This window comes from Gopherus evgoodei, chromosome 8 (assembly GCF_007399415.2).
Source record: "Gopherus evgoodei ecotype Sinaloan lineage chromosome 8, rGopEvg1_v1.p, whole genome shotgun sequence".
Taxonomy (NCBI): Eukaryota; Metazoa; Chordata; order Testudines; family Testudinidae; genus Gopherus; species Gopherus evgoodei.
In genome coordinates this window covers 59,723,300-59,738,467 of record NC_044329.1, presented here as the reverse complement: position 1 = coordinate 59,738,467, position 15,168 = coordinate 59,723,300, and the positions used below count along the sequence as shown (strand labels likewise).

The 15,168-nt window shown below is 38.9% G+C and overlaps 1 protein-coding gene across 1 annotated transcript in view; it reads right to left on the bottom strand.

The window, feature by feature from the left end:
• Positions 1-732: 732 nt before the first annotated feature.
• HMCN1 (hemicentin 1) overlaps positions 733-15,168 on the bottom strand; it is a 323,599-nt gene continuing 309,163 nt past the window's right edge. The window contains exons 104-107 of the mRNA XM_030573193.1: positions 12,353-12,703; positions 7,036-7,155; positions 2,679-2,805; positions 733-1,678 (exon numbers count right to left, since the gene is read on the bottom strand). Coding sequence (XP_030429053.1) covers positions 1,312-1,678; positions 2,679-2,805; positions 7,036-7,155; positions 12,353-12,703 — 965 coding nt within the window. The 3' untranslated portion in view covers positions 733-1,311. The remainder of the gene's footprint in view (positions 1,679-2,678; positions 2,806-7,035; positions 7,156-12,352; positions 12,704-15,168) is intronic.

The window sequence follows — 15,168 nt, the reverse complement described above, 5'->3', positions numbered from 1 at the left end:
CAAGTTAGTAACAAAATAATTGCCCTTCTGCGGAACAGTAGCAAAAATCCACTCCCATGCTCAATCAACCCTATATGAACTAATAGTCCCTGAAGAGTCCCAGACTTGGGCTTCACTGATGAATGGGGGACATGGAAAAAATTCCTGAGCTGAGGGCTCTCCCAATGTGGTTGCCTTCAAATTGTACAAATTCAAAAGATTGTCAATTCTTCTCTCAGCTTCTGGGTTACACTAGAGATGTGTGACTAATTCATAGCAAGTAAATTGTTCTATGAAAAATTCTGCAGTAATCTCACAGGTTAAGAAAAAGTGAATCTTTATTTGATTATTTCTGATGTAACATTATTCTTTGGTAAAAATGTTGTTATAAAAAACTCAAGATATTGCATAGAAAATACATATGGGGGAAAACCACATATATACATTTCATAAAAATAGAATACATCTTGACAAAATTACCTCCAGAGTTTGTTACCACCTTTATACAGTGTATTGACACCTAATATTTTGCTGAACCAAACTTGCTAGATTTTTTGGGGGAAAAGTTCCATTTTTGAAAATAACCAACCAGCAGTAGTGGAATGTGGAAGATTTGGAGCTAAATTAATGGGTTATACCAAAATGTCAGAGTAAGATTTGTATACTAAAATATCTGCTGTCTAAGGTGAAAGTAGCTGTGTAATTTTTTCTTCAGAACAGTAATGGCCTGGCTGAAATCACATGAATGTCACAGGTTCCTATTAAAAAATTTCCAAGTGAAAATAAGCACCAGTATGGCATCCATTTTAGCATTTGAGTGTCGAGTGGTATTTTTCCTTTTTGACCAAATGAAACAACATACATACAAACCTATTTCTATCAAGTATTTGGTAAGAAAAATATCATTTTTTCAGCAGATAAATTTGTAAAACATTTAGCAACCCTTAAAAATGCAGAAATACATCTAGTCCTCATTTAGCTTAGAATTAGACTGATTTTTGTCTACTACTTTGACCACTAAAATTCCACCTTGCACTTCTGATTTGTTCTGGTGAATTTTCAGAACTATCTGTGGAAAGTTACTGCTCCAGTGTAATAAATAAAGCAAGTGGTAAAGTCTCCTTAGAACCATGGTTTTTTTTTTAAATTGGAATAATGGAAATATTGGCATCTTCAGGGAAAGCATAAGAAAAGAGCATAGCACCACTTTCACATTGCAAAGTTTGCAACTGTTTTTAAGAGGAGGCAGTACTGTGAGTCTGGAAGTGGTAATACCCACTGGCATTTATGAATATGGTTAAAATACTTCAATTACTGGTTGAAGTGTGCTTTTTAATATGGATAGGCAGACACAGCTATATAAACAATGAATGTCGTCTGATATTCAATGTTTCCATCAGTGCTGTAGGACAAAGCTCTGACTCTCATCCGGTATGTCTCTGGCACTTGCAGTGGCCTGGTTGTGAACACTATGCCTTTTAAATTTTCATCCCTGAGAGCAAATGGGATTGTTGGGTCCTCATCTACCATTAGGAAAGTTGTTCTGGGATGCATCACTCGATCTTGAGTGTAGACAACCAGTCGAATTAAATCCTGATTGGCAGCTATTCCAAATGGCAGGGAAACGAGTTTGTATTCCAAGGCATATGGGCTAAGGGCACATTCCAAATCATTAGGTTGGCAGTTCTTGAGACAGAAGCTAGGAATAAAAACAATACTTTGAAGTAGCTAGGCAGAAGGTATTATGCAGGTCACTATATTTAGTACAGAATTAGGGCATTATGCAGCAAAGGCCAAATTCCGGTGCACACGTATGACAAACAGTTACTTCAGCATAGCCAACCTGATCTTGTTCCTTTGAAACCACAACTGAGTTTCACTGATAATAGAATGCCCTGGAAGCAACAGAGAAGTACTAAAAATATTGATAGCTTTAAAAAAAATCCTAGATTACATCTTGTTTTGGTTGCTATAATCAATAGCTCATCATTTTAGTGACCAAGCTCATAAACAATGCAAAAAGCACCTTGTTTGGGACAGCTTATAACATATTTAGGCTTCCTTCTCCATTTGGTGTGTATGACCTGTTACAGAATTTTGCCTCCAAAATAAAATAAAAAAAAAAAAAATAGTCAGTCAGTGGGGATGTTTGTTCTCAAGCATTAGTAACTATTTTGAAGTGCTCTAAAAATATCAATAGAAGCATCTAAGCACTGCCCAAAAATAAACTAGAACCAGAAAATTTCAACGAGCAAAAAGGCTCCATCACTGTTTGCTGAAGGAAACTGAATAATCAGGAAGAATCTGAACAAAATCTGTCATGGCAGGGTTTGAAAATTTGTGTGACAGATTCTGTTGGTACTCAAATAGTCTGACCTTGCTTCCACTGAATCGAACATTAGTAATATTGGATCCATGATGGCAGCCAGAAGTCACAACTTTTGTGTAAACCCACTGCAGTCTAATCCTATTATTTATCAATAACATGAAGCAAAATGCATATATATCACTGTCACCAGTGACTAAACTTTGTACAGAGACTATAACTGTAATCCACTAGTGTGGATCTCTGCACCAATGCAGAATTGTACTGATGTCAGTGGGATTCTGTGCTAGCAGATTACACTGCAGGATCAGGGCCAATGTTTGGGGAGAAGAAAGAAATTGAAAAAACAAACAAACAAACAAATAAAGCATACCTAGAAAGAGGATCTCGCTGATAGTTTGGTGGACAAGGTGTATCTATACACTGGTAGCTTCCTCTCATGTTAAAGCACATGCGATTTGGTCCACAGTGAATGTTCTGTTCAAGGCACTCATCAACATCTGATTGTAAAAAGATTCAGATAATCATTTATTTGTATTGAGGTGAATTTCACAGGTACAGGAAAAACTAAGCACATCACTGTCTTAAAATATTGCCAGACTACAGTATGTACCATAGGTCTGCATGCAAAGTAGCCTTCCTCACTTCACGTTTCATGTTCCTATTCTTAGAACTCTGCCTCAGTATTAGATTTAGTGGAACTAGTAACCCCAATAATACACATTGATTGTTGTTGTTTGTATTGCCAAGTGCCTAGGGCCCTGTTGTGCTAGTTGCTCTGGAAACACAAAGAGGAGAGAGAGAGTCCCTGCCCTAAAGAGCTTGCGATCTAAACTGCAGCTACATTGTCATTGTCCTTGAAACAAAATCTTGTCAGGGACTTTGGTGGATTATCAATTGTGAGGGCACCATTTTTGGCTGATGCTGAGGACATGCTAAGGATTCGTTTGGTTTTGAAATCTGTTCTACTTCTAACAGTGAAATGTTGTGGTCAGGGTTAGGGACATATTGGAAGGACCACATGGGCTAACTGACAGAGTAAGAAGGTGCAATAGTTTACATAGTCAGTTTTCCGAGCATCACCACTTGGTTTAATATTGCCACATACCATCAATCTGATGCAGCCAATCTGTGCTATACCCATGAAGCACATTAACTAGAGACTGCACAATATCTGTGGTGAAATTCCATGCAGGGAAACTGCAAAGATTTGCATCTTGTTTTTACTTAGTAAAATTGTTTTTTAAATGGCTCTGGTTTTTTTTGTTGTTTTTTTAAATGGAAAACCCACATTTTTATAGGTTTTTAGGAAACTGGACTGATTTTGTGAACTTTATATTAAATGCAAAAACCTCAAACTACAAAGGTCTCTTGGGTTTTTAATCAAATAGATACTACACTCCACTGATCCGAGCCTTAAGAGGCTCAAAACACCTTTTTGGAAGCCTTGTGCAGGAAAACGTTTTATCAGGATATTTCAAATATGTGCTGGCTCCAAGTGGGCAAGGAGTACCATAAAAACAGTCTCTCTCTCTCTCTCTCTCTCTCTCAGTATTTTGGCTAAAACCATCTGTAACCAGAAGTACCATCAAAGTTAGATCTCCATTTTGAATACCCCAAAATTCATAGGAGTTTGGATTTCAGACAATAAGGGTCAACTGCATTACTAGGATCTGAATCCAAATTCAGGCTCCAAACTACAACCACTTCTAATCTCAGTTCTGGATAGATCAGATCCAGAGTTCTGTCTCTTTTGCTGGCCCTGTGTAGAAATGAAATGCTTGATTTCTGTATATGTTAAGACCTCTTTACAACACTGCAACACTGTCCTTAGTGTAAGTGCAGAAGAGGATCGAAATGACAAATTCTGTAGTTGGGTTGGATGTCGAGAGCACTTATATGTGACCTCCAAAGATTAAACTGGAATTAGGCTTCTGCCTTTTTTCCCTTCTAAAAGAAGCCTGAAAGGGTTTATCCAAAAGGAAAAGAAAAACAGGGTTTTCTTTTTTCCTCTTTGTTATTTACAATAGAAATTCAAATCTTGTCTTCCCCTGAACCACGCTGCTGACAGGAAGATCAGTGAAATGGGTATCACAAGAGTGAAAGTGGATGGAGATTTTTGTCAGACCATTTGAAACTCTATTGTTTGGTTTGTATTTTTAAATGCCTTTTAGTTCCAATTGATTCAACATCTCAAGTCCTTCAGTTAAATTGTGAGAGTTTATCTGCGGTTTCCTGGACACTCCTGATATTTCTAAGGTAAAAACAACTAGAAAGAAACCTCTTTCAGGTCTTCTTTATATATCATATAACAAAAAAAACCCAAACAAAATAAAACCCTTTTTGCATGTTTTGAGTTCAATTTTAGACTTGAAAGTGTGAAATTCTTATGTCATCCCTTGTAGGGAACAGCAGCTGTTTTGTAACAAAAATATTTTAGCCTCTTTAAAGATGACAGACTCCCGTTGGAATATATATGAGTAAGGATTTCCTTATGAAGAAATAATGGTTTTCTACTACAGCTGTATTAAATCAGTATAACATAAAACCAATTTAAAGGGGAAAGGGGTTTTTTTATTCCACCTGGTTTTAATTTTCTGATTCCTGTTTTCCTTTCTCCAGAGCTTAATTCCAGAATTTGAACAATATTTTCAAATAACCAATAGCAATAAAAAAAGTTAATGGCTTGTAATTGAAAATATAGAGTGTTCTTTAGTGTAAGAACAGCATTTAATGCTTCTTATTGGGATGAAGAATTTAGTGAGGTGAAATTTTAACGCCAAACATTTTGGTGTTTAACATCCAGATGTGCTGGTCAGTACCCACAGATACATTTGATGCCTATGTATTTTCTAGTGATGGAGGGACATCTGAATCAGCTTGGATAAGCATCCAAAAAAGATCATGTGCTTGCCTGAACCTCTTGAATCTGAAGAGTGAGCTGCAAATCTTGTAAAATAGCCTTGCTTTAGCTCTCCATCAGGCAGGCTGTGCTTCAGCCATTTACAACCTTCCTTGAGGCATTTCTAGCTCTGCTCCCATCAGAACAAGTATGACAGGAGCCAGAGTGGCTCATGTTGCTTAGTATATGATTCGGGGTTGATGATAAAAAATTGATTTTTTAAACTTATTTAAAATTATGACACTCTATGTACGGTCTAAATTTATTATAATCTATTAAAATAGAAAATATAATATTAAGCAGTACATGTTTGCTGCCAAAATTTAAAGAAAATTACACAGCAGAACTGATGGGAAGTCACTGGTTAAGCACCTTGAAGTGCTAAACCAGCTGTTGACTGCAGTAGCATCTTGTGCACAGGGAACATTTTCTTGATTTCAGTTTATTCAAATAGTTTATTCAAAGTTAAGAAACTGGGAGTTGAAAAAGCAGGAAAGCTTGTTTTCTTCTTCCAATCTATGAGTAAAAAATTAGGTATGAAAGGATGATATCTACTAGTTCCAAAATCTGGGAGGACATGGTGGCCATAAACAATCAGTTTTATCTGTGAATTGAACTGATTTATTAAACAAAGGAAGTATTAAATGTAAAACCATGTTTTGATACACTGTTTTTATGCATCCAGCACATTTCAGGTAGTACTAGTTAATAAAAAAAAATATTTTTAAGCATTTTAATTGACTCTGAATTTCCATCCAAACAGAGCTAGTAAGTAAGAAATGCATCATTCAACATTTTCTAATGTTATAAAAATTAAGAATCTGAATAAATTAAGTTAGAAAATTGCTTAAATAAATGTGTATAGATATCCTCCTGGTTAGCAAAAAAGTACCACATTTAGTGCAAAGGTTATATTTAATTGCAAATCAATATGTTTTAATGATCACCAACCAATGAGAATCAGCCTTGCTTTAGGAAAAGAACAAAAGGTCCAAAAGCAAAACACGATTAAAGCTGATGATTTAAATGACGGTTTTCTGCTTATTGATTTAAATCATGATTAAAATCAGTGATTTAAGTAGCTTTGATTTAAATCAACCTTGAAATGGCCTGTATTGTTTCCTTAATGAGCACCATTTTTTATTTTAAAATTGTGCCCAGATAGGCAAAAAGTACAAATCAAAGATGATGAGGCCAGTGGAGGCTCTGAAGCGAGAAGGAGACAAGTCCCGCAGTGGCCTGTGTTTTCATCATAGCATCTTGGTCTGTGACCTAGCTTTGCCACCCTCACAGTAAACATAGAGTAGTTTAGAAAAGGTTTGTTTCTAGTTTTCAGCAAAGTCTTACTTTATCTGAGGTGGTTTACCCAATCTAAAGAAGCCCAAAGGAGTGTCCATCCCCCCATCCCCATGCTGTGCTCTAAAGCACTACTCTTTAAGTTGCTTTCTTTGTCTCTTCTCTCATATTTAAAAATTGTTCAATTCAGGGGTTATTGCCTGATATACAACTAGTTGACACATTGAAGGTCACAAGTAGAAATGGAGCCAAACTCCTAGGTCCAAACAACTCCAATCTGGGATATATTGACATGTGAAGCCATATCTGAATTTCACAAATGGCTTTATAATGGACTGAACCAAATCCCCAAAACTATGAGCCCCTGCATTTTGGGATGTTTGAAAATTAGACCTGAGATTTGTGGCTTGAATCTATATCTATCTGCAGTTGCAATAGAATGGCACATGTTTGTTGATAGGAAACAAATTAAAGAAATACTCCATCTATGTATTCTCCCCACACACACAGATCTGGAGAAATATTTACTTACCTTGGCATGTTTTGCCATTGGGCATAAGATGATAACCAGTTGGACAGACACACTGATAACTTCCTAAGGTGTTTCTACACTCATGCTGACAGGCATCTCTGTTTTCACATTCATCAATATCTGCAAAAAAAGCATGAAAATATAAATGTTCTAATACTCAAGCAGACTGATCTCTGTCTTTTTGCTAACCAGATCAGATGAGTCTGATCTCCCTGTGCAGAAACTTCCCCAAACAGTATACTAATACAAAAACCTTTGAGTGATTAATCTCCATCTGTATGCAGTGCACATTCTGAGCTGCTTAGGAAGTTTCAGGATCTCGTAGTGTCATGGAATGGCCATCTAGCAAGTCTGAGAAATCTTTTCCACTCAAAATACATGTATTCAGTTGCTCATAATTTTTTTCTCAATTTTTACTTTTGGCCTGACATTTTGCATGTCTGGCCTCAAGTCCTAAGTGATTAATAATCATAATTAAATATATATATGAGCTCATAGAGGATCCTTCTGAGACATTGCATTCCATATGATTTTATGAATATATGCTGATGAGTGTGAATATAATGTAACTGGAATATGCTTCATGCAAAAGGTCTCTTGTAAGGTATAATTACAAAGCTTATAATCTACTGAGTGTGGTCATTCAATTTGTATAAATGTATCATTCTTGTATCTGAAACTAGAAATATAAACTATACCCCTGAGGTCCTATTGTAATTATGCAAAGTCCCACACTTTGGGAGGTTTGGAATCTTGATGGCTCCCATCAACTAGGACAATTGGTTGTAAATGGCTCTGTTAATTGCAAGTCTTCCTGTGAGTCAGGCCAGGAAGAATGAAGGCTTGGGGTCTCCCAGGACGTGTGCCCATGTCACCTGGTACTGGAATGCATCTTAAACCTGGTGCTTTTCCATTTAGGAGGAGGTGTGGGGACCTGAGAGACAAAAGATTCCTGCCTTGTGCCAAAGCTTATAAGGGGGTGGAACAGAACAAAGGGGCTGCAGTCATGAGAAATCCCCTAGCTACCACCTGAGCTGGAACAAGGACTGTACCAGGGGAAAGGATTGGACCAGACTAGAAAGGAGTCTAGTCTGTGAAAGAAGCTTATTGGAACAGCTCTGAGGGTGAGATTTATCTGTAATCAGTTTCTTAATGTATTAGGCTTAGACTTGCGTGTTTTTGTTTTATTTTGCTTGGTAACTTACCAGGGTGGATTTGATTTAAATCATGATTTAAATCACTAGTCAGACAGACTCGATTTAATCATGGATTTCTACACAAAAGTGCATTTTTGTTCGTTGTTATAACCTTAATACATATTCTTCACAACTCAGAGATAGATGTAGGTGTCATTTTTAGAAAGTACACACTATACAATTTTGAAGTGATTTATTCTGAAATTTTTTCAGATTAGTTTTACAGCTATATCAGAAAATGAATGACTGTTTGGTTATTTCATTACCCAAGTTAATTGAAGCAGATATTTATGAAGTTATTGGGAGGTGAACTATCTCCAATTCAACAGGTTAATCAATATTGGAGGATTTTATTGCCATGCTGTATTAGTAGGAGAATGCCACCAGACAGACATTTAAAGTGTTTTATTTAACTAAAACAACGTTATGTATTCTGGATTTTCTTCTTCAACAGCAAACATATAATATTTCAACAAAACAAGCTAAGAATTTTTTAATTTAGTTAAACATTCAAGTTTTTTAAAATCAGACTTGTTTTTGTTAAAACTATTTTAAACTAAATAAGTGAAATGCAATTAAAAAAAATTAAATCGACTATGTCAGCCAGGTCAGCATGAGAAACTTAAAATATTGGCTTCTATAATCTCTTCAGAAGCCCTTGGACCCCCATAAGATTGGGTCCCTAATCCATGAACTATTGGAACTCATTTACAAAACTTTTCTTAAACATTACATGAATATATTGTCTCATACTATAGAATTAGAATTTATAATCCCTATTCCATGATGAGATATCTTTGAGCTACAAAGTATTTTAATTAAAACTATCTTACTATCTTTAGATAGGGTTTTTCCTCAAAAAGCATTTTATAAAAAAAAATCCAATTTACAAAAAAATCTGATTTTTTTTAGATTTTTAAAAAAAAATTATTGATTTTTATCCACCCTGTAACTTATTTTGTTCTGTCTGTTATTACTTGGAACCACTTAAATCCTACTTGTTATAATTAATAAAATCACTTTTGCTTATTATTGAACCCAGAGTGAGTGATTAATACCTGGGAGAGCAAACCGCTGTGCATATAATCAGCGTTATAGAGGGTGGACAATTTATGAGTTTACCCTGTATAAGCTTTATACAGAGTAAAATGTATTTATTTGATGTTTGGATCCCATTGGGAGCTGGGTGTCTGGGTGCTAGAGACAAAAGCACTTTGTTTTCAGTTAAGTCTGCACCTTTGGGGCACATGGTTCAGACCCTGGGTCTGGCTCGGAGCAGACTAGCGTGTCTGGCTCAACAAGGCAGGGTTCTGGAGGCCCAAACTGGCAGAGAAAATGGCAGCACATCAGGTGGCAGTCCCAAGGGGGTCTCTGGGACCCAGCCTGTCACACCCTGACCTCTGATATGTTTTCTCAACAGTAGTATTATACATTCGACAGGGAGAGGCCAGGCTGCTAGCTTTTAGTGCTGGAAAGTAGAGTCTGGGGAGAAGAAAGAGGGCAATACCATGGGGCAAATTGCCTACAACACGTGGTCTGCTGTAGGGCCCACAGCCAGTCAAACCCTCCCCAGACAGTAGGGGGAGCTGGCTGAGGAGAGGACTGAGTCAGGGTACCCAGGAAATGCACTGATTCAGCGAGTGCCAGTGGAAGCTTCCACTTATGTGAGCTGCTGTACCAATTTAAAGCTTTCCAAAGGGTGAATCCCTCCTGATGTGCAACAGCCTCCCTCACAAGTTTCTGCCTCCCTTGCCAAGGTGGGACTTAAGCTCAATATCTGGAAAGACCGTCAGAATATTAGGTTTCAGAGTAGCAGCCGTATTAGTCTGTATCCGCAAAAAGAATACGAGTACTTGTGGCAGAAAATTAGTCTATGCTCATTGTAGACTTTTTATAGCTCCAAAATAATGCAACAGGTTAAGATTTTCCAAGCGGGCTGGGGGATTTAGACACAGACCTTCCTTAATTCTAATTCCTTAAACTGCTTGAAAACTTCCACTTATTCAGGTAGCAAGTCCTTACTCAAGTTAAACTTACACTAGCTCAGGCCTTGTGTGGCTTACACTTGGGACGAATATCTATTCACATTCCCACTCCCCCACCTCTGTCTCACACATCGTTCTTTACATAAAATTCAACACAAAATGGTGAAAGAGATTTGTAATTGTAATTCTCAGGGTGTGTATCTTCACCAAATCTTAACTTTTCTCCCTCTCTTGGGAAAGGAGTCTCGTGTACTATACCATTTCCAGCTTAGACTGTGGAATAAATTAGTTTAAAAATCTAAATTTCAGTTCTACTGAAATGATTGTTAAGTATATTACCTGAAGAACTGGATCCTTTACAATGGACCCTATCTCCCATCTCCTGCTGACTTCAATGAGAGCTGGATCAGGGCCCAAAAGATCAGTTTAAATCTTTAGACTGAGAATGCATATTCCAAATCTTTGACTAAAATAGTTGTGTCCACAATAAACGGTGCTAACTAGAAAACTGTCAGAAGTCAGTACAAGTTTGGTTAAGGTCTGCATGACTGCAACATATGTTTGTTAGCATTAATTATTAAGTCTTCTGCGACTAGAATATGGTACATGAGATTAGTAGCTATCTTGTGAGCATGTTGTGCCTATGATGTGCATCATTAGCGTCTATGGCAGTATGTGCAGATTATCTAAAGCAGCATGGACTTCTCTATTAAATGCATTCAGAAAAGTTATAGTAAGGGCCAGACTTCCATGAATAGTACCTTATGCAATATGACTGAATAGCCCATTGAAGTCAATAAGAACACCCAAGGAGTAAGGGTGAAAGCATCTGGCTTTAAAGCAGCATATTTGATAAAGATTAAATCACTCTTCATGTCCTTTGCTAGTTGTCATGCTGCTCACTCTCTTTCTGAAAATTAAAATGAGTGTCTGCTTAAAGGTCATCCCAGTCCCCTTGTTCCCCAATGCAGTTCTGCCCTTATTTATTATTTGTTTGTCTGATAACAGGAACAAAACATGCAGAAGAGAGGCCCTGATGTGTATTCCAGTCCCTAGCCTTCTTTCTTGCCTATTGTCTAGGCTGCAGTGAAAATGATCAGCAGACATTAGAGGGTTTGGGTAGTGCTCATCCACTGCCAATAAAGATTGCCTTAGGAAAGATGTCTGAAACTCTTAACTGCTAAACATGAAGAGATCGATCCTATTGCCCTAAAAAAAATCAGTCAACAACATGTGCTAAGGGGTCTTTGATTTCCATGGGAGCAGAATTATAATAATTGTAATAATAAACAACAGTAATGCTGAAAACACCTGCCCTTCTTCCTTGGACTTCACAGATTGGGCAGCTGAACTGTAGATGGGCAAAGGGCTTGGTTTTCTGAGGTGCAAATCACCTGCAGTTCCCATTGACCTCAGTGGAATCTGTAGTTGCTCAGCACATCTGAAAATCAGGCCATGGATGACATGCCTACAGTCACAGAGTGGGCCAATCAAAAGAAAACCCATGTCTCCTTACTCCCACATACAGAGAAAGGGCAATTCGGCCTTTCTGACCTTTTGCAGAGCATCTTGTTTGTCTGATATGTTTAGTGGGTTGCAGAGAGTGCTGTCACTTCTATGTTTCACAAACTATGATATCCATTTCAAACCATTCTAAAGTGTGTGTTATGCTGCACTTACAGATGTGACTACCCTCTGCCCATACTAATGAAGCTATTGTTTCCACAGTGTCCAGTCCAGAAATCATTATTCAGTATCTACTCAGGCCAAATTCTCACTGAAGTCAAAGGGAGTCTGATGTGAGCAAGATTTTCAGAACTGGATGCATAGCGATTGTTGGTTTTCAAAGGGAAAAAAAGTCAAAGGAAGACTAATACCCACAGAAAGGAAATATAGTAAAACATTATTCATTTGAGAATACAAGCGGTTGACAAACAAAATATGAGGCGTTTGGGTAGGGAGGGGTTCCACAAAAATTTTACTAGCACTTGTTTGGAAAAACATGCATAACTCATTGAAAATATATCATGGTAGTAAAAAATGTATGGAACCCTATACCATCATGCTTCGAAGCGAGCGACAAGAAAGGTCAATATGTGAAGACAAAAGAATTGGATAGATATGGCTGACATTTACCTATACATTTGTCATTTCGTGCCACATAGCCTCCAGGGCAAGTTTCTCTAATATTCCTTCTAGTCCTGGAGAGAGGTATTCTGCTGTTTCTATACTCTGAGTAGGAGCTGTAGAGATCTGAGGCATGCCTGTAATACTGTTGAGGTTGATAGTTGTCTCTCACAGGGGAGAACTGAGCATGGTTATAGTTATTGTAATAGGTGCCATAGTTTGGCAACCTCTCCAATCCAGCGCAAGATTTCCCATCACCTAATAAATGTTGTCCAGGTGGACAGATACACTTGAAGCTGCCGGGGGTGTTGGCACATTGAAATGCACACGGTTTAGGCACTTGTTCACATTCATTAATGTCTGCTCATGTGACATGATCCAGAGCAACAAACCATGTAAAAAGGGAGAAAAAACACACACACACATACAGAAAAAAATACATCAGTCTTTGGAGCAAACTGAGGACATAAATGAGATCCTGAAGTCAGTAAAATATTCAGAGCCCAATGCCAAAAAAAAGTGGGTACATTATTTTGCCATGTACAGTAATCTATCTTATTCTTCCCATGAAACTGGTTAGGACATGAGACTGTAGCACTCAGTTTTTATTCTGTGTGGATTAAATCCCTTTAAGGCTTAGCACACAATATGTCTGAAGGATGAGGTAGCTGTGAAATGGGGGGATCTGTGTTTATTCCTTTCACTCCATACTTGCAAGGGCTGAGTGATTCCTATAGGGCAGTGATACTCAGACTGCAGCTTGTGAGCCACAAGTGGCTCTTTAATGTATCTGCTGCAGCTCTTTGCAGCACATATTAAAACACTGGGTAATAATTAAATCACGCAATCAGGATGCTATTACTATGTTATTAACTTGCACTAACTTATTTGCTGTGAGAATTATATATAAACTAAATATCTCCCATCATACTGTTTAATTTACTAGAGTACTACCATATTTAAACAATGAATTCACACGACTGTGGCTCTTTTGGGTAATGTTGATCACTAATTTGCCCCCTGAACCACTGAGGTCTGAGTATCACTGCTATAGTGACTGAAGATATCTGAAAGTCAAATTTAAAACCCCAGACTTTACTGAATGTTGATTTTTCCCATACTAAAAATCCCATACTGTTGGTAATTTAGATTTATTTCTTAGACTCTGTCTGGATGCTCCACGAGCAGCATTGATAGGCTATTGGGGAAATTGTGTCCAGCTCTCCTTTCCAGGCAAGACTACTCTGTTCTTCTAGTGCCTTGGGAGTAAATAAAGGAGAAAGGAGCTGCAAGGATTCTACCCCCAAAAGGTATGTGGAAAAATCCAAGAGGCACTAATATATGTTGTGTATCCTTGGTACCAGCACTATTTCTAGTAACAGGGGAAGATGAGGTCCATTCTACATGCTGTGATACTGAGGTAGAAGGAGATAAGTTATTGAGATTTCTGGGATGTAATACTGAATTTCCACGCTAGGGTGAGTGATAATGATTGTTGACCCTTCAAAAAGTCCAGAGGTTTAGTTCCATTTGAGTAAGAATCCATACTTTTAGTTTGTGAATTTTCTCTGAATTATACAAAGAATTCAGGTCTGCAGAGCAGAGCAAGAATCTCACAACAGACTCTCTGGGCATTGTTTGGGCACTTCCACTTCTGGATGGAAGCAGGAGGAATCAACTTTTTTGCATTTAGTACTGTTTATGTACATAGATTCCAAGGCCAGAAGGGACCACTCTGATCATCAAGTCCAGAGGTGGGCAAACTTTTGGTCTGAGGGGCACATGTGGGTATAGAAATTATATGGTGGGCCATGAATGCTCATGTAATTGGGGATAGGGTGTGTGTGTGGCGGGGGTGAGGACTCTGGCTAGGGCTGTGGGCTCTGGGGTGAGGCCAGAAATGAGAAATTCAGGGTGCAGGAGGAGGCTCCAGGCTGGGGCAAGGGGTTGGGCTGTGGGGGGAGGGGGGGGGGAAGGGTAGCGTTCTGGCTGGGGATGAGGGGTTTGGGATGCAGGAGAGTCCTCCAGGATGGAACCAAGAGGTTCGGAGGGCAGGAGGGAGATCAGGGCTGGGGCAGAAGGTGGGAGTGTAGGCGGATGCTTTGGGCTGGGACCGAGGGGTTCAGAGGGAAATCAGGGCTGGGGCGTGGAGGGGTGGCTCAGGGGTGCAGGCTCCAGGTGGCGCTTACCTCAAGCAGCTCCCAGAAGCAGCAGCATGTCTCCCCTCTGGCTCTTACGTGGAGGCATGGCCAGGCGGCTTTGCTGCACGCTGCCCCATTTGCAGGGCTGCCCATGCAGCTCCCATTGGTCACGGTTCCCAGCTGATGGGGGGCGGTGCTAGGGGCAGGCACAGTGTATAGAGCGGAGTCTCCTGGCTGCCCCTAAACGTAGGAACCAGAGGTAGGCCATGACGCTGCTTCCAGGAGTCACGCGGAGCAGCCTCCAACCCTGCTCCCTGGCTGGAATGCCAGAGTGGGGCAAGCCCTAAACCTTGCTCCCCAGCAGGAGCTTGAGGACCAGATTAAAATGGCTGGCAGGCCGGATCTGGCCCGCAGGTCATAGTCTGCCCACCCCATATCTGGTCAGACCTCCTGTATAAACACAAGCCATAGAACTTTCCCAAAGTAATTCCTACAGCACATCTTTTACTAAAACATCCAATCTTGATTTAGAAATTGGCCGTGATGAAGAATCTGCTACAAACCTTGGGTAAATTATTCCAATGATTAATTACTCTCACTGTTACAATTCTTCTCCTCATTTCCAGTGAACTTGTCTAGCTTCAACTTCCAACCAGTGGATCATGTTACACTTATATCTGCCTG